The 26,904-nt window shown below is 42.0% G+C and overlaps 1 protein-coding gene across 2 annotated transcripts in view; it reads right to left on the bottom strand.

Moving 5' to 3' along the window:
• Positions 1-26,904, bottom strand: part of WSCD2 (WSC domain containing 2) — a 799,558-nt gene that overhangs the window by 480,699 nt on the left and 291,955 nt on the right. For both annotated transcript variants that reach the window (XM_077292392.1, XM_077292385.1), the window contains one exon: positions 11,446-12,401. In XM_077292392.1, coding sequence (XP_077148507.1) covers positions 11,446-11,827 — 382 coding nt within the window. In that variant the 5' untranslated portion in view covers positions 11,828-12,401. The remainder of the gene's footprint in view (positions 1-11,445; positions 12,402-26,904) is intronic.

Genomic DNA, 26,904 nt, shown 5'->3' on the forward strand with positions numbered 1-26,904 from the left:
ATCGCCGGAGCCCGCACCAAAAAAGGGGGAGGTGTCCAATGACAGACTCTGTCCGTCATTGGACGTTAAGGGGTTAAGCCACTTTGTTACCATTTTGGCAGCATGTTCGGGTCACTGTCCATTTGGAAGACCCATTACCGCCCAAGCTTTAACTTCCTGGCTGATATCTTGAGATGTTGCATCAGTATTGCCACATATTCTACTTTTCTCATGATGCTATCTATTTTGTGAAATGTACCAGTCCCTCTTGCATCAAAACAACCCCGCAACATGATGCTGCAACCCTTATGTTTCACAATTGGGATGGTGTTCTTAGGCTTCCAAGCTTCTCCCTTTTTACTCCAAATGTAACGATGGTCATTATGCCAAAAAAGTTCAATGTTAGCTTCATCAGACTACAGGACATGTGTCAAGTTCTATTTTTGGATTTGTGGCAGCTCTGGTTCCACTTTGTTTAAATGAAGCTTTTTTCCTTTCCCCCGGCTGGCAATCTGGTGGAACTGCAGTGTTGCTGGGTCAGCTGGTGTGGTGGTGACCACTCCCACCATCCTTTAAATGGTCACCTGATGCATCAGCTGACTGTTGGTGATAGAGTTTATCTTTGGCGACCAGTCTAGCAGGAGCAGCTCTTTGGTGTCAGCCACTTCTGGTGTTTGGAGTCCTATTGCTGTGCTATCTGCAGTGTGGAACTTGGCAGTGGTGTCTGGAAGCTAAGTGCTGTATTTTCAACTTTTTTCAACTTTTTCTCCCTTTGGTGTTTATCACTGTCCCCTGTGTGGTATTATCTGCAGTGGTGAGGCTAGTGCCCCTTGCCGGCCAGTTCACTAGCCAGGGCAGCATTAGGTGACTGCGTGGGACTTAGGTTCGTGACGGCGGTGTGGTGAAGGACCAGCTTATGGCGTTAGGGATGTGCAGGGATAGGCTCCGGTTTGAGCTCAGGTGGTGACCATCTCCCATTTCCCTATTTGTGGGGACTCCTGCTCTCCAATACCATTCCATTGTGTGGGCGTGTTGCGCCATCTGCTGACCGACCACCCGTTGGGTCGCGATACATATTGTGACAACATGTCGCGATACGTATCGTGACAACATGTCTCCAAAAATTAAGGTATTTATTCCTGTGTGCATTTGCAAACATTATTCTGGCTTTTTTATGTTTCTTTAGGAGTAATGGCTTCTTCCTGGCTGAATGGCTTTTCAGTCTATGTTGATACAGTACATGTTTCACTGTGGATATTGACAAAATCTTACCAGCTTCCACCATCATCTTCACAAGGTCTTTTGCTTTTGCCCTTGGATTGATATGCATATGTCGGAACAAAGCACGTTAATCTCTGGGACACAGAATCAGTCTCCTTCCTGATCGGTATAATGGCTAGAAATTCCCATCTTGTTTGTACTTGCGTATAATTTTTTGCACAGATGAACAAGGCAACTTTAGGTTTCTTGAAATTGTACCCAAGGATGAGCCAGACTTGTGCAAGTCCACAATTCTTTTCCTGATATCTTGATAGATTTCTTTAGAATTTCCCATCATGCTAAACAAAGAAGCAGTGTGTTTCACGTGTGCATTAAAATACATCCACAGGTGTGTCTCTAATTAACTCAGATGTTGCCAAAAAGCAGAAGCTTCCAAACACATGACATTATATGGGCAGTCGAGAATTGTTTAAAGGGATAGTAACCTTAGAATTTGTAAACTTAACTATGTAGTAAGTAATAAAAATGCCTTAAAACATTCCCTCTCTCTCATTATTCTGGCCAGGGCCGGTGTTTGGGGCAGGCAGACCAGCCAGATGCCTGGGGCCCTTTGCGTCTGCAGCCCCTTTATGAAGTGCCCAAAGGGTGTACAACAGTGAATAATGCTGTGCATTGCTCTGTTGCTCCTGATTGTTTCTCCCAAACCCCCTTGAGACCCCCTCAGTGCAGTGATTTACTCACTGTGGTCCAAGAGCGCTGTGCTGATTGCTGTAGGATCAGGTTTCACAGTCACATACAGCAGCGAACATACCGTTAGAGCTTTTGCTGTTTTTTTTTACAGTATGCATTTTTTCCACAGTACATGTTTAATAAAGCTAGTTTTATTCCCCAAAAATGCAGCGAAAAACAACGTTGCGACATTTGCAGCATTTTTTAACTTTTTCATTGCTTTCTATGGGTGAAAAAAATTGCTGAAATAAGTGACACGCTGCTGATTTAAAAAACACTACAGTTGTGAAATTCAGTCAGGAAAAAATAAAAGGATGTGCTGGAAATTTCTGAAAATCTCAGTTTTTGCTTGTGCTGTAAAATGCTATAAACTTCTTATTTGCAGAAGAAAAAGCTGCAAAAATTCTGCATATGAACATGGCCAAAAGCTGCTTTTTAAAGTGCCAGCAAAACATAGAAGATTTCCGAAATCTCCTGCATGTGCTTGTTTTTTTCTGACTGAATTTCAGAACTTTAGCGCTTTTTAAATCTGTAGCGTGTCACTTCTTTCAGTGTGTTGTCACCCTTAGAAAGCAATGAAAGAATAAAAAAAAGCTGCAGATATTGCAACGGTATTTTTCGCTGCAATTTTTTAAGTGGTTTTGGTGAATTAAACTATTAGGTGTCATTCACATGTTCAGTATTTGGTCAGTATTTGTAATGCAGAAACAGCAGTGGAACAATGAGAAGCACGTCACCACCTCTGTATTTCTCACCCTCCTGGTTTTGGCTTACACATACTGATGCAAAATACTGACCAAATACTCAATGTGTGAACGTGGCCTTAAACAACTGTAGACAAACATCCTCACTCCAAAAAAAGCTGAAAAAGTGTGAAGAACACCACAAATCAAGCTGAAAAACAGGTGTTTTGAATGCAACATTTTACTGCCAATAGAAAAGGTTTTGGCTACTGAAAAAAAGCTGCATGTGAACATAGTCTTACTCTGAAATGCTACTGCTATCTGCGGTGTTACATAGGACTGCAGGTGACTACTACATTATCTGTGCTCAGAGTTATCACTGCTATCTCTGGTGTTACATAGGACTGCAGGTGACATCTAATACATTATCTGTACTCAGAGTTATCACTGTGATATCTGTGGTGTTACATTGGACTGCAGGTGACATCTACTACATTATCTGTTCTCAGAGTTATCACTGCTATCTCTGGTGTTACATAGGACTGCAGGTGACATCTATTACATTATCTGTACTCAGAGAGTTCTGACTGTTATCTGCAGTCTTAAAAAAAAATTAAGAGGGGGTTGGGGGGCAACTCTATGTCTTGGGGCTTGGGCCCCCAATCTTTTCTGAACCTAGCAACGCCCCTGCGTACAGCTAATAGTGGCAGACCCATTGGCCGATATAAGGCCCTAAATACGGGGGCCACAGTGCGAGCACTGGCTCCAGGCCCCTCCAGCAACTGTATTCGCATCCTGCTCATGTAATGTAACCTACATTTTTGTGTGATTTTACAATGTTAGCATTTGGGACCCCAGTTTAAACTTTTGCCTAGGGCTCCACTTTGCCTAAAACCGGCCCTGATTTTGGCACTTGCAAATATTAATAATTCTGGTAATCCTAACTGACCTAAAACGGGAAAGGTTTATTCTGATTTCATGTCAGATATTGAGAAAAACATGCATATGTGTCTTTTTATATAGCGAATATATATATATACACTGTATATACACACATACACGTACAGACTCATTTACACACCTATCTCTCGATATACATATAATGAATAGCTTTCACCAGACTCATAAGATTATCATACTACAGGTTATAAAGTGAAAGAAATATGGTAATTAAATAAAATCCAGAAAAAGATTTCAACAATACATGTATCTCTCTACAACAATAATAAATCACACTATAAATCTGAAAACGGAACAGACCCTATTCAAGGTTGAAAAAAATCCTCCTGGAACATAATGGACACCATCAAAATGAATCCAATAACAGAGAAAAATGGCAGCAGCCGAAAAACAATGAACAATGCGTTTTTCTTTTTCACCCATATTGAGAAATGACTGAAAGGGATGCTGCAACGATGGATGTACAACATGGTTAAATGAGCTGGATGCATTGTTCCCTATTCCTGAAGTGCTGCCTGTTATTTCTATTAATGGTATAAAAATTGCTTTATACTGGTCAGAGGTGCACCCAAGGGGGGAATTCTGACAATCGTGGCTTGCTGCATTACCGCAGCTATATTCAATTGAATCTGTTTTCTTAAAATGCAGCTATGATTAAGTATATGCAAGCATATAGGATTATCAAGAAAATATCGAATATTTCTTGAATCTATCTTAAAGTAGTCAGAAAGTATAGAAGCAAAATGTAAGAAATTAAATTTAACTTTTAATATTCATGAAAATGCTCAAAAACACATTTATTATTGTCTGCCACATTAAATAGGTGAAAAAACATAGCTTTAGATACAATTCATTGCTATAATTTCATATAAGGACTATGTAAGAACCTGACAGTGGTCAAATATCTGCACACCTCAATGGAAATGCAGCGATAAATTCTCATCAGATTATTTACAGTCACTGTAAACATACAGGTTCTTCGCACAAGTCAGTTTCAGTAGTTCACAGAATGATGGAGAAGACTGCTGTCTTGACAGATGTCCAGAAGGCAGTCATTGACACACTCCACAAGGAGGGTAAGCCACAAAAGGTCATTGCTAAAGAAGCAGGCTGCTCATGAGTGCTGTATCCAAGCATAATGGAAAGTTGAGTGGAGGGAAAAAGTGTGGTAGAAAAAGGTGCACAAGCAAATGGGATAACCGCAGCCTTGAAAGGTTTGTTAAGAAAAGGGCATTCAAAAATTTGGAGGAGATTCACAAGGATTGGACTGCTGCTGGAGTCATTGCTTCAAGACCCACCACACACAGATATATCCAGGACATGGGCTACCAGTGTCACATTTCTTGTGTCAAGCCACTCATGACCAATAGACAATGCCAGAAGCGTCTTACCTGGGCCAAGGAGAAAAATAACTGGACTGATGCTCAGTGGTCCAAGGTGTTGTTTTCAGATGAAAGTCAATTTTGCATTTCATTTGGAAATCAATGTCCCAGAGTCTGGAGGAATAGTGGCGAGGCCACAATCCAAGCTGCTTGAGGTCTAGTGTGAAGTTTCCACAACCAGTGATGGTTTGGGGAGCCATGTCATCTGCTGGTGTAGGTCCACTGTGTTTTATCAAGACCAAAGTCAGCACAGCCATCTACCAGGAAATTTTAGAGCACTTCATGCTTCCCTCTGTGACAACCTTTTTGGAGATGGAAATGTCATTCTCTAGCAGGACTTGGCACCTGTCCACACTGACAAAAGTACCAATACCTGGTTTAAAAACAGTATCACTGTGCTTGATTGGCCAGCAAACTCGCCTGACCTTAACCCCATAGAGAATCTATGGGGTATTGTCAAGAGGAAGAGTAGAAACACCAGACACAACAATGCAGATAAGCTGAAGGCTGCTATCAAAGCAACCTGGGCTTCCATAACACCTCAGCAGTGCCACACGTTGATCGCTTCCATGCCGCATTGATGCAGTAATTGATGCAAAAGAAGCACCGACCAAATATTGAGTGCATTTACTAAATGTACATTTCAGGAGGCCAACATTTCGGATTTTAAAATAAATTTTCAAGCTGGTGTTATAAAGTATTCTAATTTACTGATAATGACTTTTTGATTTTCATTAGCTGTAAACCATAACCATCAACATTAACAGAAATAAACACATGAAATAGATCACTCTGTTTGTAAGGACTTTATATAATATATGAGTCTCACTTTTCGTATTGAAGAACTGAAATAAATTAACTTTTTGATGATATTCTAATTTTGTGAGCACCTGTATATTAGGCCCCGTATAGCACTCCACATAGAACAATGGACCCCTTATAATGCTTCATACAGAATATTTGACTCAATATATTGCTCCATTCAGAATAATGGGTCCCATATGATGCTCCAAACAGAATAATGGACTCCATATAATGATCCATACAGTATAGTGAGCCCTATATAATGCTCCAATCAGAAAGGGCCCTATATAATGTTCCGTGCAGAATAATGGGTCTCATATAATGCTCCACACAGAATAATGGACCCTAAATCATGCTCCATACAAAATAATGGACCCCATATAATGCTACATACAGAATGGGCCCCATATATTGCTCCACACAGTATTATGGGCCCCATATACTGCTCCACATAGTATACAATGGACCTCATATATTGCTCAATACAGAATAATGGGCCACATATAATGCTGAAAGTGCCCGCGCTGACACTGTGCCCCTCTGACTCGCTGTTCCCATAGCGTGCCGGTGTCCCCGACGGTGAGTGGGCCCCCACGCTTGCTCAAGGCTCCGGCACTTGCCCGGGTGCGCCGGGTGGTGATGTCAGTCCTGGTCTCACCCATATATCTGTATCCAAGGGATGAAGTTCTTATATAAACAGTCAGTCCTTCAAAAACCAGTATCTGATCAGCAAGACTTGGATCAAACAGTTATGGTCCCTGGTAATCCTATACTGGCCATGGTCGTCCCAAAGAGCTCCCACCCTAAAAAGGGCAGTCCACATCTGGCTCTATGTGGTTATTGCCATACACTTGCCCTGCTTGCCCACAAACAAGTTTCAACCTATCAGGATCATCAGGGGAGATAGCTGCACTATGGACAACAGTCTATATACTGCCTTATCCACCGTCAGGATACTGGCACTAGAGCCCTAGTATATTTTTAAAGTGCAGATTAAATATAGGAGCAGCTATTCACAAAGTCAAAAGATAGATCTCTGCTTGATTGCTCAGTGTCTTTTCTATGATGATGCCAGGCACAATGATGTTATTGCATAGCTGGCATCGTTCAGTAGAAGAGCACCTAGAAGATGGCGCAAGAGTATAGGATGGGAGGTAAATGGGGTTTTTTGTTGCCTTTTCTGGAAGGCAAAGTGGTATATAAGGGAGCAAAGTGGGGCACAGGATCATATACATTGTTTTAGAGGCAAATCACATACATGCTCATACTCGGAATACCAGTGAATTGTGGCAGTGTATGCACCACACACTGTCACGATTTCGCAGTTTCCAGCCACATTCAGTTACTGCTGACTTTTGCTCCAAACCTGGACAATCCCTTTAAGGTTAATTGGGAGGTGTAGTTACACATATCACAGATATGCAAAGCAGGCATATATAGAAATTTCTTTAAAACCAAGATATGTGCCACACACCCACTAGGCTGGACTTCTAGATGCAAGTCTCCATACAGTGTCCTCCTGTATTATGTACTGTATAATGTCCTGTTATGTGAAGTCTGTTATCTTTCACGTATGCCAAAAAAAAATGGTACAAGTGTCATTAGAGTTTTGGATACAAATTTCATTAGTGTGTGGTCAGTGTGTCAGTGTTTCATCAGTAATTTGCAAGCATTGGATAATAAATGAATAAATTGCATACCTTCTTTATCATGATGTTAATCATGGACAGAACACAGACTGATCTAATCCGTGTGCAGCCCATGATTTTCATGTACCTATAGAATTCTATGGATAATTCTTATGTGTGACGCTCATAAAAATTGGACATGTGTCTGTGACTTTTTTGCAGGCATACCGACGCACGGTGGATATATGAACAGCCCTATAGACATCCCATTGTGTGTTTTATAAATGAAAATCACAGATAGAACATGTACAAGAGAAACGAACATCTGGCTGAGGTCTTAGTATGTGTAATATTTTATTAAAGAATGTCCTCAATTAATAATGTATACTGTGTTGTACTTTATTATATATAGAGTGTAATCCCTTATTAAAATACATAATAATAAGTGACTGATGCCTCCTTGGGTGGTTATTTAGTGGGTCTGAGGTGTGGTCTATGTTTATTTTATAGTCATAGCGTCATTTTTACTATTTGTGAGTAAAATGTCATAGGTTGGGCAGAGCATAAATAAGCGATATGTAAGAAAAAAATAGTGTGTTGGGTGCGTTGCGCATGGCTCTTACTAGATATCTCTCTATCTCTCTACTAAATTCTCCAGGACAGATACATGCCAAATCACCATGAAAATATGCCCTCAATCATTACATGCTGGCTCGGTGTGCAAATAAAAGCTATGCAAGGACTGTGATCCATTTGCTCAAATATACACACCTAAGCAGTCTACGGCTTTGTTTACTTGTCCCGTAATCCTTCGTTAGAACAGATCCAGCAGAAATCTGTTGGCAAAAAAGTTGTGCAGACACAACATTTTTGTCAATCTTTAAAAAACTGATTTCAGCTGGATCCGTTTATTTTAACATTGAAGTCTATGGACAACGCATCTGTTAATTAGCCCTCCATTTTTTTTTTCATTGACAAAGGATCTGTTTTTCACTGACTGGATCAATTTCAAATGGAAGAAAATGGATGACTATTTGAGGGCTGTCCCACACGTCCAGATAATTCCGGTACCGGAATAAATCGGTACCGGAGTTATCCGTGTCCGTGTGCCTGGGAACTCACGGAGGCCATACGTGCGGCACATGTGTGCCGCCCGTATGGCGAGTGGGTACCACACGGAGCGTGTGGTACCCACTCTGCATGGTGCTGAAGCTGCGATTCATATCTTCCCTGCAGCAACGTTTGCTGTAGAGAAAATATGAAGAATAGTGTTTAAAATAAAGATCTATGTGTCCGCCGCCCCCCCACCCCCTGTGCGCCCCCCCACCCCCTGTGCGCCCCCCCGCTGGTCAGAAAATACTTACCCGGGTCCCCCGTCGGCTGTCGCTCCTTCCTGGTCTGGCCGCGGCTTCTCCTGCATGCGGTCACGTGGGCCCGATCATTTACAGTCATGAATATGTGGCTCCACCTCCCATAGGGGCGGAGCCGACTATTCATGATTGTAAATGATCGGCCCCACGTGACCGCATACAGTAGGAGGCGCGGCCAGACCAGGAAGGAGCGAGGGAGCGGGTAAGTATTTTCTGACCAGCGGGGGGGCGCACAGGGGGTGGGGGTGCGGCGGACACATGGATCTTTATTTTTAACACTATTCTTCATATTTTCTCTATAGCAAACGCTGCTACAGGGAAGATATGAATACCGGCTTCAGCACCATGTGGGGGGGACAGCGCTTACTGTAGCGCTGTCTCCTGCACGCACACGGACCCCAGACGGAGAATGTCCGTGTGAGTCCGTGTTTTACGCGGACCCATTGACTCTATTGGGTCCGTGTAAATCGTGCGCTCCCACGAACACTGACATGTCTCCGTGTTTGGCACACGGAGACACGGTCCGCAAAAAATCAATGACATCTGCACAGATGCATTGATTTTTATGGGTCTACGTGTGTCAGTGTCTCCGGTACGTGAGGAAACTGTCACCTCACGTACCGGAATCACTGACGTGTGAAACCGGCCTAAGGGATCCATTGTCAATAGACTTAAAAAAAAAACACGGATCCAGCCGAAATCAGTTTTTTAAAAAAGGACAAAAAAGTGGTGCCTGCGCAAGTTTTTTGCCAATGGATTTCTGAAGGATCTGTTCTAACAGATCACTACTGGACATGTGAACATCGCCTAATATACTACATTGTGTGTGTAAGAAATCACGATGCAAAAGACTCCTAGATCCCCTTTCCCCAAGTCAAAATTCTGGGTATTGATATGAATTATTTTGCATTGCTGATGTAAACTGCATTAGTATTAATTATTTCTTGTATGTCCTGCATATATAAATGATAATAACAAGCTCAAATGCAAACAGTTAAATGGCATAGAGTTCACACACTCATTCCACCTCTATTTACATTAGATAAAAACATCAAGTGCTTTGCTAAGTTTCAATCTATAAAGAAAAAACCTTGGTAATGAAATCATTGTGGTGGTCAAACATATGCTACACAAGAACAATTCAATCTCAGGTGAGCTGCTCTGTTTGTTTCCATCTTCCAGTTGTAATAATTCATGTTTCACTCTAAGGTCCTCAGAAGAAATACAAAGCATATTTGTTTTTCTTTGAGTAGATTCAGTTTTTTTTTTCTCTGAAAATGCTTTGAAATTTTGCCTGAAATTGCTTGTGTAGGGTTTCATGCGCCAGCAATTCCTCACTTGCAAAAAAGAAAACATTTCTGGAGTTGTGGTATTACTGTGAATTTTATAGCTGTATATAGGAAAACATTTAGATACACAGAGAGTTTCTCTGGGAGGTCCTGTTTTTTTAGATTTTAGCTTTATTTTCTATTAGTACCATTTTAGAGAACATACGACATTTAGATTGCTTAATATTGTATTTTTTTTAGAGAAGTACAGTGACTTAAAAACTGCAATTCTGACATTTTTATCTTTTTCGGGGTTAAACATATGGTTTTAATAATTGTATATTTCAACAAATTATTTTTTTTTCTGGACACAATGATGCCAAATATGTTTTTATTTCATTTATTTAATTTTTCTATTTTTGAATAGTGAAAAAAGGGTGGTAATTTAAAAAATATATATTTAAAACATTTTTTTTTTTACACTTCAACTCTGAACCTATGATCCTTTGATCTCTTATATTCAGAAACACAATTGTATTGTAGTACATCGTGTAATTGTGATTCTCCTATGAAGCCCAGCCTCTGGCTGAGCTTCACAGGGTGACTAACATGGCAGCCAGAGGAGATTTCAGTGGGACCCTGGCTGCCTTCTTTACCTATCAGTTCCCCGAGATCCAGAGGGGGAAAATGAGAGCTAATGCAAACCAGCAAGCAAGCCATTTAAATTCTGATATCAGTGATTGACATCTGTATTTAATGATTGGAATTAGCTGTGGCCTCTGGTGTTACAGTCAGATGCCGGCTATGTAACACAGCTGACATTTGCTAGATATGAAGTGGGCTCAGCTCCTGAGCCTGCTCAATGAAATTCACAGCAGCTTGTGATGAAAATGTGCGTCACAACTCATTAAAGCGTTAAGGTTCTAAATGTATTAGTTACTGTAAATTCAGTTTCTTTGGGATTGACTTAAAGGGGTATTCCCATTTCCAAGATCATGTCCCAATATGTAGTAAGTGGAATAACAATAATATTAGCAAATACCTCCAATCAGAAATATAGTATAGTTAATCTGACTAGTTGTGTTGCTTAACCCATTTACAGGGTATTGCAGTAGTTTAGGTATCCATGGCTACGACCACTAACGGCTGACTAACTGTTGCTGTATGAGTAGTCGTAACTATGGATACCTAATGTACTGCAATACCCTGCAAATGTGGTAAGTGACATAGTGAAGCAAAAGAACTATGCTACATTGCTAATAGGAGGTATCTGCCAATATTATTATTATTGCTACACCTACTACATATTGGGATAGGATCTTGGAGATGGAAATACCCTTTAAAAATAGTGCAGCACATACAATATAACTTTTTGTACAAGACACAGAACATTTGTAACACAGGTCTAATTTTTTCCTTACCTCTCCCTTCCTCTTGTTCTCTCATAGTTCTCCCTTTAAGAGCTCTATTCCATGTACCTCCGAAATCTCCTTGCTTAGTCCTGTCCAGAGACTCTTTGCCTGAAGTTTTGAACCATGGTCCATATCTCCGTGGTGTGCTTGGTGATTCTGGTGCTTCCTTAAAAACCCTACCTAATTGGGCTGTTCCAGGTTCTGGAATGTCTCCTCGATCACTGATGCCATCAACCAAGGTCTTGCCACTTTCCGACACAATATGTTCCCCTTCAAAACTTGCGTGCAAAAATACAACACTTCCAGCAGTTAGATATAAGATAATAAATGTGAAAAAGCGAATAGGCTTCCGTCGAAAATACCTCTGAAATTTTGCAATTATCTTGGCCATATCTTGTACATTATCTGAGTTTATTTTAAAAGCCTTTTCACAAGTTTAATTAATCACAATATTCAGCTTCCATATCTGCCACATTTCGTTCACAACATCTTCAATAACAGACACAGCCAGAATAGTTAGAAAGAAGTGGTCTGTTTAAGAAAATATACTGCAATTTTAAAATTATCTGGAGGAGAAAACATTTCTTCGCATTAAAAATCAGTGTGCTGTAAAAATAAGAACAGATTTCTTTACAAGTGACTGTACTGTGTATTCCATTTCTGCTCAGTGTACTCCTAGCCAATAAAGGTTCCAAAGAAGGACTCTAGAGATGTCATTGATGGACAGATCATTTTAAGAAAATTGAGAGTATGAAGGTGGTTTGAAAGCCGATCAGCTGACATAGCGCTCTCTCATTCTTTCTGCTTTCTGTTCCTGAGCACAGAATCTTGGAAGCATCGCTTTAATGGAAATGACACCACTTCTTTTTCTGTAAAGAAGAAAGGTCCCCAGGTACAAAACACTCAGAGGAACCTTTTGTTAAATAAACCGTCATTCACTTTGGTCCAAGATGAAAATGCTGCACCTGCAAGTCAAATGGAAAATAACCTCATTAACCGTATGGGACATTTCAGCTTAAAAACAGAAAAAAATAACACTTTTAACATATAAAAGAGTGAAATCTAAATACAAGAATATGCAGAAATGGAACAATAGAAATACATTTTTATTATTAGCTGTTATTACAAATCAGTGATACAGATCTGTCTCACTGATCAGCGCAAGATGAGATGATCAAATCGATATTTACTGTAGTTTTGTGAGAAATAAATTAGCATAACCGTGGTATAGTGAATTAAATATCAGGCCATTAAGGGCTTAAAGAGAACCTGTAATTTAATTCATGCAGCCAGATAAGTCTCAGCGTTTCAGATAAAGCATAGTTTGAAGAGTCTGCTGGGGACTAAAGTAAGAGTTGGCTCACAACTGCATACAAAATTGGCAAGTGCAATGTGAGAAAGAACAATATTATTCAATGAGGCAGTGTTCTTCTGCAGGACTGACCAATACAAGTCAATGGGTGCGAGAATAAAAATCACACGGCACGCAGACTATGCTTGTGCCCTCTGATTTCTGTGCACTCAACTCAAGGGAAACCCAACATTTCATCAGCAAAGTACAGTAAATTCACAGCGTGACCCATCAGAATTGATAGATAGAAAGATGTAACTGAGATATATTATTAGTGCATTATGTGTGTAGCTTACTATACATGTATTTAGCAATTAAATAAAGAAATTAAAGAAAAAAATGGTGTGGGGTCCCAGTTTATTTTTAATAACCAGCTGAGGGAAAGCAGACAGTTGGGGGCTCGTGTTGTTATTTTTGGAAGGGGCCAATATCCATAAAGCTTCCCAGCCTATTAATAACAGCTCACAGCTCTCTGTGGAGCCATTACTGGCTATTAAATAGGGGGAACCCCCATAAAATGATTTGTGGTACCCCTAATTTTAATAACAAGCAAATGGCTAAGCAGACAGTTGTGGGCTGATATTAATAGGCTGGGAAAGATCCATGGATATTGCCCCCCCAACTTACAAAAATAGCCCTCTGCCACCCCAGAATGGCGCATACATTAGATGGGTCAAATGTGACATTTAGCCTTGGCCCTGGTGTGTTGGCTAAAAAGTGTGTTGGCAAAAGTTTTGGGGTTCATGTCAGCTGTGTAATGTAAGCTGACATCAATCCCAGGGGTTACTGATTGAGAGATGTCTATCAGACACCCCCAATACTAACGCAGCATTCAAAAGAAATAAACACACACAGAGAAAATTCATTTACCGTATATACTCGGGTATAAGCCGACCCGAGTATAAGCCGAGACCCCTAATTTTGCTAAAAAAATAACTGGGAAAACTTATTGATTCGAGTATAAGCCTAGGGTGGGAAATGCAGCAGCGACTGGTAAATTTCAAAAATAAAAATCGATACCAAATAAAAGTAAAATTGATTGAGACATCAATAGGTTAAAGGGAACCTGTCACCCCCAAAATCGAAGGCGAGCTAAGCCCACCAGCATCAGGGGCTTATCTACAGCATTCTGGAATGCTGTAGATAAGCCCCCGATGTATCCTGAAAGATGAGGAAAAGAGGTTATATTATACTCACCCAGGGGCGGTCCCGGTACGATGGGCGTCGTGGTCCGGTCCGGGGCCTCCCATCTTCTTACGATGACGTCCTCTTCTTGTATTCATGCTGCGGCTCTGGTGCAGGTGTAATTTGTCTGCCCTGTTGAGGGCAGAGCAAAGTACTGCAGTACGCAGGCGACGGGCCTCTCTGACCTTTCCCGATGCCTGCGCACTGCAGTACTTTGCTCTGCCCTCAACAGGGCAGACAAAGTACACCTGCGCCGGAGCCGCAGCTGCAGCGTGACTACAAAAAGAGGACGTCATCTTAAGAAGATGGGGGGCCCCGAATCGGACCGGACCACAGCGGGAACGCCTCTGGGTGAGTATAATCTAACCTTTTTTTCTCATCTTTCAGGATACATCGGGGGCTTATCTACAGCATTCCAGAATGCTGTAGATAAGCCCCTGATGCTAATGGGCTTAGCTCACCTTTGATTTTGGGGTGACAGGTTCCCTTTAAGTGTTTTTGAATATCCATATTAAATAAGGAGCCACATATAATGCTCCATACAGTTCATGATGGGCCCCATAAGATGCTCCATACAAAATACGCCCCATATAATGCTCCATAAAGTTCATGATGGGCCCCATAATATGCTCCATAGAATATTATGCTCATATAACGCTGCACAAAGGTTGATGGCCCCATAAGATGCTCCATAGAATATTGTGCCCCATTTGCTGCTGCTGCGATTAAAATAAAAATGGCATACTCACCTCTCGTCGCTGGGAGTCAGGTGCCAGGGTCCTGAGCAGGCGAGGACATGGTGCGCTATGGGGGCCAGGTGCCGGAGTCGCTGTTGGCTCAGGCCCCTGGAACTTGCATTATTCACCTGTCCCCGTTCCACCGCAGCGTGCTGCTGTGTCTTCCGGGTCTCTGCAGTGACTGTTCAGGCACAGGGCGCGCACTAACCATGTAATCGCGCCCTCTGACCTGATTGTCACAGCTAAAGGATGCGGAAGACAGAGCCAGGTGGTGGAACAGGGACAGGTGAATATTGCATGGCTCACCCTCTCCCAGTCCTACTCACCCCATCCTGGAGCGGTCCCTGCTTCTCCGGTCTCTGGCGCTGGCAGCTTGTTCCTGTGCTCAGTGGTCACATGGTACCACTCATTAAAGTAATGAATATGTGCTCCAAGCCTATGGGAGTGGAATTGCGTCCATATTCATTACTTTAATGAGCGGTACATTGTAACCGCTGAACATAGGAAGAGCTGCGGGCGCCAGAGACCATCGGAGAAGCAGGGAAGTGCAGAGACTGCACCGGGAGCAGGTGAGTATGATGTGACAGCTGCCGCTCCCTCTCCCCGCCGACCCCCTGGGACAATGACTCGAGTATAAGCCGAGAGGGGCACTTTTAGCCTTAAAAAATGGGCTGAAAATCTCGGCTTATACTCGAGAATATACGGTAATTGTAAAAAGCACTCCCCGACCCTCTGTTACCCATTTATTACCTTTAAAAATAAAAATCCATTATCAGAACGTCATATGAATATATACATCAAAGGTAGTGAAGAAGTTAAAGAATATATTTTTTAATTAAATCTGTGTATAAGGGCATGTAGTGTAGTGTGATTGTGTTAAAGTACTCACCTACCATCTTGTTCTCCGATGTCCAATGCCGTTCTTCTCCTCTTCTCAGTGACGTCAGCGCAATTCCTAATACCTGGCTCACTCTATGCTTTATTTGTGAGCCGGAAGTCTCTTTTAGGCCGGGTTCACACTAGCGACTTAAACAGACGAGTGCAATGTGATAAAAAATCGCATTGCACTCGGACCAATGTTAAAGTATGGGGCAGCTCCCAGCAGACGATTTTTTGTCAGCAGTTTTCCTTGGTCGCATGCTGCGATTGTCACGGACACTCGGCCGACTGACGGCTCACTCGCACCCATATAAGACTATAGGTGCGAGTGAGACAGCGCACACCACTCGGATATCATCCGGGTGATGTGCATTAAACGCTGATCACCGCAATGGAGGAGATGGAGAAATTAGTTTCTCTGCCTCCTACGCAGCTGTGCTCCGATCCGCTCTCTGCGAGAAGCTTGGAGCACAGACGCATGACACTCGGCTCCCGCTTGCAGCAGAGCAGGAGCCGAGGGTCATTAGCATATCGCATCCGATGCTCTCGCATCGGATGTAATACGCTAGTGTGACTCCAGCCTTACAATGTAAGTCTATGGAGTCTCGTTTTAAAGCTTCATAGGCTTACATTGTAAAAGTCAGTTCCGGGTCAAGCATAGCACAGTGTGATCTGGGTAGTCTGCAGAGCGAAGAAGGCACTGAGAAGAAGAGAAGAACGGCCCTGGATCCTGGAGAAGACAGCGGTAGGTGAGTTTATTAATACACTGACACTACACTACATGCACATTTAATTAAAGATATATATAAATGGAAGGGCTTCTTTAAATGTTTGTAAAGCAACCATTGGCTTTATGGCAAAATTAGAAGGTGATCAAGTTTTTCACCATGATCCTCTTCAGAAGAAGTTTTACTCTGGTTATTGGCATGTGAATTCACTGATATCGATGCCTTTGTAGGCAATTTTTTTTTAAATTAGCACCAATGACAATTTTCATTTTCCTAGAGCAATCACTTTTTTATTTTTCCATCGATATAGCTGTATAAAAGTTTGTTAGTTGCAGGACGAGTTGTATGGGAAATGTACTGGAAAGAAAAGTGCAGTGAAAGTAAAAAAATGAAATGCAATTTTATGTATTTTTTTTTATATTTTTTATGCTGTTGTGTATAAAAAAATTGACATGTCAATATGATTTTTCAGATCAGTATAATTATGTAGAGACCAAAGTTGTATAGGTTTTTTTGTAATATTTATAGTGGAAATGTAACCAGGTGACTTTTTGTTCTTACGTTATTCCCTATGCTTCCAAGTAATCCAGGTTTTATTCTTTTCAAGCCTCCATATGGTTACAGAGATATGAGCCTTTTTATTTAGTGTTAGCTTATCTGTAACAACCCTGCCGGCATCACTGCATGGCCTTCCATCCCCCACGTGCCTGTTACATCAACTCACTCACCCAGCGCCATGCTGTGAGATCTGTCTGCTGCCAGCTCCATGCCGTGTGCTTCATGGCCGCTGGCTCTGTGTACACTTTCTGTCTGTGTGCATAGGGGGGCAGCACCAGCAACTCCTGTTTCTTATTCAATCTGTGTGCACCTCCCTAAGGTGTCTCTGGCCAATAGCCTAGAGGCCTCTGATTCTTAAGGCGTCCTCACCCATTGGAGGATGCCGGAGCAAACTTACTTCCTCAGTCAGTACTTTGCTGCTGAGGTGTCTGGTTCAGTTTCTGTGTCCGCCACCCAGTGGGGCGTAGTACCCTGGTCTGTGTTTGCCACCCAGTGGGGCATCATACCCTGGTCTGAATCTGTGTTCTGTTCTTTCTGTGTCTGAACTCTGGTCTATGTCAGTTCCTGTCTGAACTCTGGTTTATGTCTGTTCATGATCCTGCTTTGGTTGTTGCCATTCCCACTCTGCTGTGTGTATCTCTGTGCTATCTCTCTGCTCTGCTTGCCACTATCTGTGGTTCTGCACTTCTCTGCTACCTGTGGCTCTGTGCCTCTTTGCTTTGCTCACCACAACCTGTGGCTCTGTGCCTTCTGGCTCTTGGCTCCGCCTCCAGTGTCTCTGCTCTTGGCTCCGCCTCCAGTGTCTCTGCTCTTGACTCTGCCTCAAGTGTCTCTGCTCTTGGCTCTGCCTCCTGTGTCTTTGCTCTTGGCTCTGCCTCCAGCGGCTCCATCCTTAGCTCCTCCCTCTCCTTCTCTGCCTTCTCCTTCTTTACTGTTAGCTCTGCCTTCCTCTTCTCTGCTTTAAGCTCTGTCTTCTCCTTCTCTGCTCTTTCCTGCGTTTCTGTTCTTGTCCCCGCCTCCTGCTCTTACTCCACCCCCTGTGGTTCTGCTTTGCATCCGCTCTTGTGGCCTTTCTCTATCTCTGTTCTGCAACTTGCCGTACAGGTCCCTACCTGTTTCCATATACCTTCCAGTCTGAACAGGTTGTTACCTGTCACCATACACCCGCCTGTCTGCCAGAGTGCCAGCCGTGCCTGCCTGTCTGCCAGAGTGCCAGCCGTGACTGTCTGCCTGCCTGTATCTCCGTCAAGCCAGTCTGCCCATCAGGGCCTCTGCCATACCCGTCCATCAGCCAGTGTCACTGCTGTGCCTGCCTGCGTCCTGTCCCCCAGTGGGATCAGCATCCACAGTCTGACTCCACCCTGGAGTGGTACCTGGTAGCTACATGCCGCACAAGTCTGACCTCACCACCATCAGAGGCTCCAGGGAACACCTAGGAAGCTACTTAGCTATGCCCCTTCCAGGGAAGTCTGGTCTGTGGTCCAGTGGGGCCACACCCCCGCATGCCCGCGCCAACCAGTCTGGGCATGAGCGTTACCGTATCTTTAGACTGCTCTGTATTATTACCCTTAGATCCCTGTTCTCCCCAGACAAAGACCATAAAAACTAGCACAAAATAAAAAAGCTCATATCTCTGGAACTGTATGGTGAATTTAAGAAAAAAGAAAAGCAGAATATTCACTCACTGGAGAAGTGAGTAACAAAAGGACAACAAAAACTCATGACTTTGTGACAGGTTTTCTTTAAATTGTAAAATTAAAAAAAAGGAAATATTTGTGTCACTATTTTCCGTGAGATTATTATTATTATTATTATTGTTATTATTATTATTATTTTATTTTTCCATCAATGTAGCTGTGTGAGGGTTTTTTTTGCTTGGAAAGTTGAAGGGGTTTTGTTTTATTCAAAACCCTAACCATGGCATACAAAGCCATCCACAACCTGTCTCCTCCATATATCTGTGACCTCATCTCCTGGTACTTACCTGCATGAAACCTCCGATCCCCACAAGATCTCCTTCTTTGCTCCCTTCTTATCTCCTCTTCCCACAATCACATATAACATTTCTCTCGTGCATCCCCCCTACTCTGGAACTCTCTATCCAAACATATCAGACTCTAGCCTACCATAGAATCCTTCAAAAGGAATATGAAGACATACAGTACCTCTTCCGCCAAGCCTACAACCTGCAGTAACCCTCATTCCACCAAACTGCTACGCGACCAGCTCTAACTTCACCTACTGTATCCTCATCCGTACTTTGTAGATTGTGAGCCCTCGTGGGCAGGGTGCTCTCTCCTCTTGTACCAGCTGTGACTTTTATTGTTTAAGATTACTTAATGTTCACAACATTCTGGGTTACATACATACATTTTTAGGGAAATGTGGTGATTTTCTTGAAAAATGTACATTCTTTGCCTTCTACTGTATAGCCTCTGTGTTACTTTGTATTGCCTCTGGCCATACCCCAATACATGCCCAGTTACAATTCTTTCTACCATAGCAGGCGGAGTTCTCAGAGGGGTGGTGGTTGTCAGGGATATTCAGCAGATGCCGAAACTGCACTGGAGAAATGGCATGTGGAATCTGACTGTCTAGGTCTTTGTGTTATTGTGTTTGTGAATTATTGTATATTATAATGTTACAATAATAAAGTCCATGCATTATTGCTGCAATGATTTTTAAACCCCCAAAATTAAGAATGTAAAAACAAAGAAACACAAAATCTACTTAAATAAAAAGATGAAAAAAAATGTTTTATCTAAAAAGCCTGAAAGGAAAGGTTCTTGACTACATTGAAGGAGAGAGGGTGATAATTCAGTCCGGTTTTATGAATATACATTGTATTTATCTATAATTGATTTTCACTGAGCCATTAACATTGATAATTGCATGCTCAGCAGTAATTCCGCAGATTCCCTTTGATTTTCAATTACATTTTATAGGACAGTCACACATCTTGCCTCAACTTTAATTAGTGACTTTGCTCCTTGTAAATGCTTCTTTTTCCAGCAGAGAATTGGTTTGGGCAAAGAAAAAGGTTGGAATCAAGTCTGGCGGAGACAGATTGTGTTTGAGCTCTATGTTTGCCATGTATGCCAGTGAAGCTTTCAGAATATACATCAAGTAAACCCATAGGGCCCAAGAGCATACATACTGTGTACGTGTGGTTTTGATGCTCTTACAACATTTAAAGGAGCACTTTGGTGACTTTTTTATTGCCCAGCCTGCTACCAATTAGTAATACGTTTGCAATGAGTGCATTAAAACACTTACCGGTTGCTGACTTTTGCTTTTTAAAGCGCTGGTCCACTTCCTCTCCAGCATCATGTGACCATCTGGCTCACACAACATCTTGTGTGTGGACCAGAAGTCACTTTCCCAATGTAAGTGTATGAGACTCAGAAAAATGCTGTCATAGACTTACATTAACCCCTTCATAATCTTGCGATTTTCCTTTTTTTGCGTTTTCATTTTTTTCTCCATTTCTTCCCAGAGCAAAAACTCTTATCTTTCCATCAATATAGCCATATGAGGGTTTGCTTTTTGCGAGATGAGTTGTACTTTGAATGACATGACTGATTTTACCATATAGCATACTGGAAAATGGGAAAAAATTGCTAGTGCAATAAAATTTGCCAAAAAAGTTAAATTTTACAATTTTTTATTCTTTTTTTGTTGGGCTATTTATCATGTTCACTAAATGCTAAAACTGATCTGGCAATATGATTCCCCAGATCGAGATTGCAGATACCAAACATGTATAAGTTAATTTTTATATACAGGTGCTTCGCACAAAATTAGAATATCATCAAAAAGTTAATTTATTTCAGTTCTTCAATACAAAAAGGGAAACTCATATATTATATAGAGTCATTACAAACAGAGTGATCTATTTCAAGTGTTTATTTCTGTTAATGTTGATGATTATGACTTACAGCCAATGAAAACCCAAAAGTCATTATCTCAGTAAATTACGGTATAATGCTTTATACTGTAACACCAGCTTGAAAACGGATTTTAAAATCCGAAATGTTGGCTTACTGAAATGTATGTTCAGTAAATGCACTCAATACCCAGTGATCTTGGGCTGGGTTTTGACTTATTTTTTGCGCTTTTATTGATACCATTTTAGGATAGATAAGATGCCTTGACTGCCTGTTATTGCATTTTCTTGTAATGTTGCGGCAGCAAAAATAACGTAATTCTGGTGTTTCGATTTTTTCATCATTACGTCAACTACCGATTGATCTGATAAATTTACTTTATATTTTGATTTAAAAAAAAAAACTATACTCCCTCCCCAGAAATCCAGACATTGCAGCGGGCCTCTGGGAGAAGTGTGTTTTCAGCGTTTAGCAGCTAATTGTCAGGTACGACCCTCAAACTTTGAAGATCGAGTTTGCTCATCTCTACTTAGTAGCTTACATCAATATTTGTAAGCCGAAACCAGAAGTGGACCAATCAAAGAAGAAGTAAAATAGAAACAGGTCACCACTTTTGAATTTTTCACCCACTCCTGGTTTTGTCTTACTAAGGCGGGAGTCACACACAATGTATAAAAAAATCTGTCCGATTTTGTCTGCCGAGAATCGCACAAATGTTTTCCATATGGTGATCCGTATGTTATCCGTGTGCAATGCCAGGATGCGTTTTTTTCTCAAAAAAGTATCCGTGTGTCATCCGTATGTCATCCATATGGTGAGATTTCTTACACACTTGCAAAATGAGCAAATAATGGCTGAGCCAATTTCCTATCACCAGCCCAATGCCTGAGAATTTATCGCAAGTCACATGGTCCGTGTGCTGTGCGATTTTTTTCTCGCACCCATAGACTTGCATTGGGGTTTCTCAGCTGAGATACGCGGACAATTGCAGCATGCTGCGATTTCACTCCCAAGTATAATACGGACGAGAAAAAAACGGATGATGGGAGCTGCCCTATAGATTAACATTGGTCCGAGTGCTATGCGATTTTTTTATCGCTTTGCACTCATCCATATTACGCTGTAATGCAACCCCGGCCTAATATTGATGTAAAATACTGACCAAGTACAAAAATTACTAACTGATAAAAAAGGAGGCAACAAAAAAATTGTGGAAGTGCTCCTTTAAACACTTTGATCATTTACAAGATTGCATAGAAAGAATTATACAAATATTTATACAAGCAATAACAAATAACAGTTAAAATAAACTTGTACACCATCAAATTAAGACCAAGTGATATAATAGGGTCTCAGAAAGACATTGGGCTAAGTCGTATCTATCTTCGAATCCTATCACTGCGATATGCTAAGGACACTCGGCTCCCGCTCTGCTGCGAGCAGGAGCCGAGTGTCATACTATTGTGCTCTGTGAGAGAATCACAGCACAGGTGCGAAGGAGACAGAGAAAGTAATTTCTCCATCTCCTCCATTGCCAAATCTGCATGAGAAAATAATCGCTGAGCTGCACTACTCCTTAGGGCTGTCCCACATGTCCAGATAATTCCGGTACCGGAATAAATCGGTACCGGAGTTATCCGTGTCCGTGTGCCTGGGAACTCACGTAGGCCATACGTGCGGCACACGTGTGCCGCCCGTATGGCGAGTGGGTACCACACGGAGCGTGTGGTACCCACGCGTGTGGTACCCTGCATCGTGCTGAAGCCGCGATTCATATGTTCCCTGCAGCAGCGTTTGCTGCAGAGAAAATATGAATAACAGTGTTTAAAATAAAGATCTATGTGTCCGCCGCCCTCCCACCCCCTGTGCGCCCCCCCCGCTGTTCTGAAAATACTTACCCGCTCCCTCGCTGCTTCCTGGTCTGGCTGCGGCTTCTAGTGTATGCGGTCACGTGGGGCCGATCATTTACAGTCATGAATATGTGGCTCCACCTCCCATAGGGGCGGAGCCGACTATTCATGATTGTAAATGAGCGGCCCCACGTGACCGCATACAGTAGGAGGCACGGGGCAGAGAGGAAGGAGTGACAGCCAACGTGGGAGCGGGTGAGTATTTTCAGGACAGCGGGGGGGCGCACAGGGGGTGGGGGGGCGGCGGACACATAGATCTTTATTTTAAACACTATTATTCATATTTTCTCTGCAGCAAACGCTGCTGCAGGGAACATATGAATCGCGGCTTCAGCACCATGTGGGGGGGACAGCGCTTACTTAAGCGCTGTCTCCTGCACGCACACGGACCCCAGACGAAGAACTTCCGTGTGAGGTCAGTGTTTTACACGGACCCATTGACTTTAATGGGTCCGTGTAAAACGTGCGCTCCCACGAACACTGACATGTCTCCGTGTTTGGCACACGGAGACACGGTCCGCAAAAAATCAATGACATCTGAACAGATGCATTGATTTTTATGGGTCTACGTGTGTCAGTGTCTCCAGTACGTGAGGAAACTGTCACCTCACGTACTGGAGACACTGACGTGTGAAACCGGCCTTAGGGCTCATACTCACCTGCGAGAAACTTGGATGAGTCTCGCACGTCAATACTCGGCACTGCACCCGGCACTCAGGAGCGGAGCGTGCGGCTGTATGTATTGCTATGAGGCCACACGCACCAATCTGAGTGCCGGCAGCAGTGCCGGGTATTAACATGTGAGACACATTCGAGTTTCTCGCAAGAGCACATAGTATAACATTGGGCCGAGTGCTAAAACATAAGCTAGCAGGCAGCCGTGTTTTACGCTAGTGTGACCCCAGCCTAAGTCTTGATGGTAGGAAATTAATTGAAAAAATTATGCACATTCAAATGCATTAATTTTGAAGGTTTTCATTGTGTTGAGAGACAGGTAAAAACTAATTAAAAAAAAAGAAAAAAATATTTCTGATACCAGATCAGGAGGCTTCATTAACTCCTTCGCCCCTAAAGCTGTTTTCACCTCCATTACCAGGCCAAATATTACAATTCTGACCAGTGTCACTTTATGTGGTAATAACTCTGGATCATTTCAACAGATCCCATTGATTCTGAGAACGAATTCTGATGACATATTGTACTTCATGATGGTAAAATTTGTTTGATATGACTTGCATTTATTTGTGAAAATATTGGACATGTGGTGAAAATTTCAAAAATTTTGCTATTAAAACAGAGAGTTACCATATTTTTCAGACTACAAGATGAAATTTTTTCACAATTTTTTTTGGGGAAAATGGGGGGGGGTCTTATAGTTGGAATATACGTACAAAGAACTGTGGCAGCGGTTCCGGTCCGATGCTGCAGGACCATGCAGCCTCCTTTCCCAGGTTGGTGTGGCAGTGATGCTCTGTGGTGCGGCGGTTTTGTGGTGGCTACGCTGGCATTTTCTGAAAGCCCAGAGGCTCCCGGAGATCCATTGCTGCAATGCGGTGGCCTCCGGAAAAATGGTCGCCGGGGAGGCGCATGATCAGATTGAGATCTCAGAATGAGATCTCATTGCTGAGATCTGAATCTGAGCATGCACCAGCCCCGGCGGCCATTTTCTCAAAGGCCAACGCATTGCAGCAGATTGAGGACTAGTTGCCGAGATCTCAATCTGAGCATGCGCTTCCCCCTTCGGACATTTTCCTGGAGGCCACCGCATAGCAGCAATGGATCTGCGGGGGTCTCTGGGCTTTCACAAAATGCTGGCGGAGCCCCGCCGCAACACAAAGCATCACTGCCGCACCACAGAGCACCACCAATGCGCCTGTCGCAAAATACCGATGGAACCACCGGGAACCCCAGAGCACCACCGCTGCACTAGCCTGGGATGGGATTTACCAGAGGCCACCACACCAGCATGGACCACCGAACAACCGCTGTGACCACGCTGCCCTACGACCACTCCTCCACCTGTGCCAACCCCCTCTGATAAGCTGAATCCAGACTATAAGACGGTCCCCCATTTGACACATTATTTTTTCCCTATTTTCCTTCTGAAAATTTGGGGTGTGTCTTATGGTCCGGTGCGTCTTATAGTCCCAAAAATATGGTATGTCACACAAAATAGTTACTAAATAACATTTACCACATGTTTACTTTACATCTGCATCATTTTTTAAACATTTTTTTTGTTAGGAAGTTAAAAGGGTTGAAATTTGACCAGCAATTTCTAATTTTTCACACCAAATTTGCAAAAGCATTTTCTTAACCCATTACTTGCCTAATTTAAATTTTTACAAGTATGGATTTTTCAGAAAAGTGCGTTCCAATATTCAATTAAAAATGACAATGACATGATTTCTTATTTTGAAAACATTCATTTTACAAACACAACACAAAAAATTGGACCTAATTATAAAAATTATAAAATCTTAGCTGCTAGAAGCTAAAGATTAGGCATCCCAAAAAAAGGACATTGGTAGATAATGGGTCAAGGACCTCATCACATTTCAAGTGACTTTGGAGGGCCTATATGACAGAAATTATTCAAAAGTGACACCATTCTAAAAACTGCACCCCTCAAAGACCTCAAAACCACATTCAAGAAACATACTAACCCTTCAGATGCTTCATGTAAATGAATGCAATGCGGAAGCAAAAAATGAACATTTAAATTTTTTTAACAAAAATTTTATTGTAGCTGCAATTTTTTCTCTTTTCACAAGGGTATCAGGAGAAAATGGACCCCAAAGTTTGGGTCCAAGGCAGGGCTTGGAAAGGAAGGATCACGGCTTGACTTTTTGAATGCAAAAATGACTTTAATAGAGAGTGGACGCCATGTCGCATTTGTAAAACTACTGATAGGCTTAACAGTGGAAACCCCCCAGAAGTAACCTCCATATTGGAACTAGACTTGCCAAGGAAAGGATAAATGTGTGGTTAGCACCTTGATCACCCAAGATCTTTAAGAAGTTTATAACATAGAGCAGTGAAAATTAAAAAAAAAATGTTTCCCATAAAACAGTTTTTAGACCCAAATTTTGCAATTTCACAATGGTAACAGGAGAAAGTGCACCATAAAATTTGTTGTGTAATTTCTCCTGAGTATGCCGATACACAACATGTGGAGGAAATCTAAACTACTGTTTGGGTGCACGGCAGGACTTGGAAGGGAAGAAGTGCCATTTGCCTTTTTGAATGCAAAATGTATATATATTATAATGTTGAGCTGTGAAAATAAAAAATTACATTTCTCCTACAAAAATGTTCTTTTAGCCCCAATTTGTTTTTATTTTCACAAGGGTAACATGAGAAATAGCACCATAAAATTTGCTGTGCAATTTCTCTTGAGTACGCCGAGACCCCATATGTTGGGGAAAACTACTGTTTGAGTGCAAGGCAGGGCTCAGAAGGGAAGGAGCGCCATTTGACTTTTTGAACACAAAATTGGCTGGAATTGCTAGCAGACACCATGTCAGGTTTGGAGAGCCCCTAATGTGCCTAAACAGTGGAAACCCCCAAAATTATTGCCATTTTGAAAACTAGACCCCTCAAAGAATTTATCAAGATTTCTGGTCAGCACTTTGAACCCCTGTGTGCTTCACAAAAGTTTACAACGTTAAACTGTGAAATTGAAAAAAATAAAATTTTCCCGCAAAAATGTTGGTTTTACCCCAAATTTTTCATTTTCACAAGGGTAATCGGAGCAAAATCGACAATACAATTTGTTGTGCAACTTCTGAGTACACCGATACCCCGTATGTGGTCAAAAACTACTTTTGAGACACTGTACAAAGCTCAGAATGGAAGAAGTGCCATATTGGAATTAAGATTTTGCTAGAATGGTTTCAGGGTGCCATGTCACATTGGCAAAGCCGCTGAGGTACCAGAACAAAAGAAATCCCCCATAAGTGATGTAATTTTACAAACTACACCTCTCAATTAATTAATCTAGGAGTGCTGGGAACATGTTGACACTACATGTTCCTCACAGAAATTTATACCATTGGGCGTTCAAGAAAGAATAATTAAATTTTTTGCTGCTAAAATTTTGTTTTAGCCCCAAATTTTTTATTTTATTTAATAAGTGCTATTAGGAAAAAGTGAACCTCTCAGTTTGTTGTGCTATTTCTCCTGAGCACACCAATACTCTACATGTAATTGGCAACTACTTTTGAGGCACAA

Source organism: Ranitomeya variabilis, chromosome 1 (genome assembly GCF_051348905.1).
Source record: "Ranitomeya variabilis isolate aRanVar5 chromosome 1, aRanVar5.hap1, whole genome shotgun sequence".
In the NCBI taxonomy this organism is placed as follows: domain Eukaryota; kingdom Metazoa; phylum Chordata; class Amphibia; order Anura; family Dendrobatidae; genus Ranitomeya; species Ranitomeya variabilis.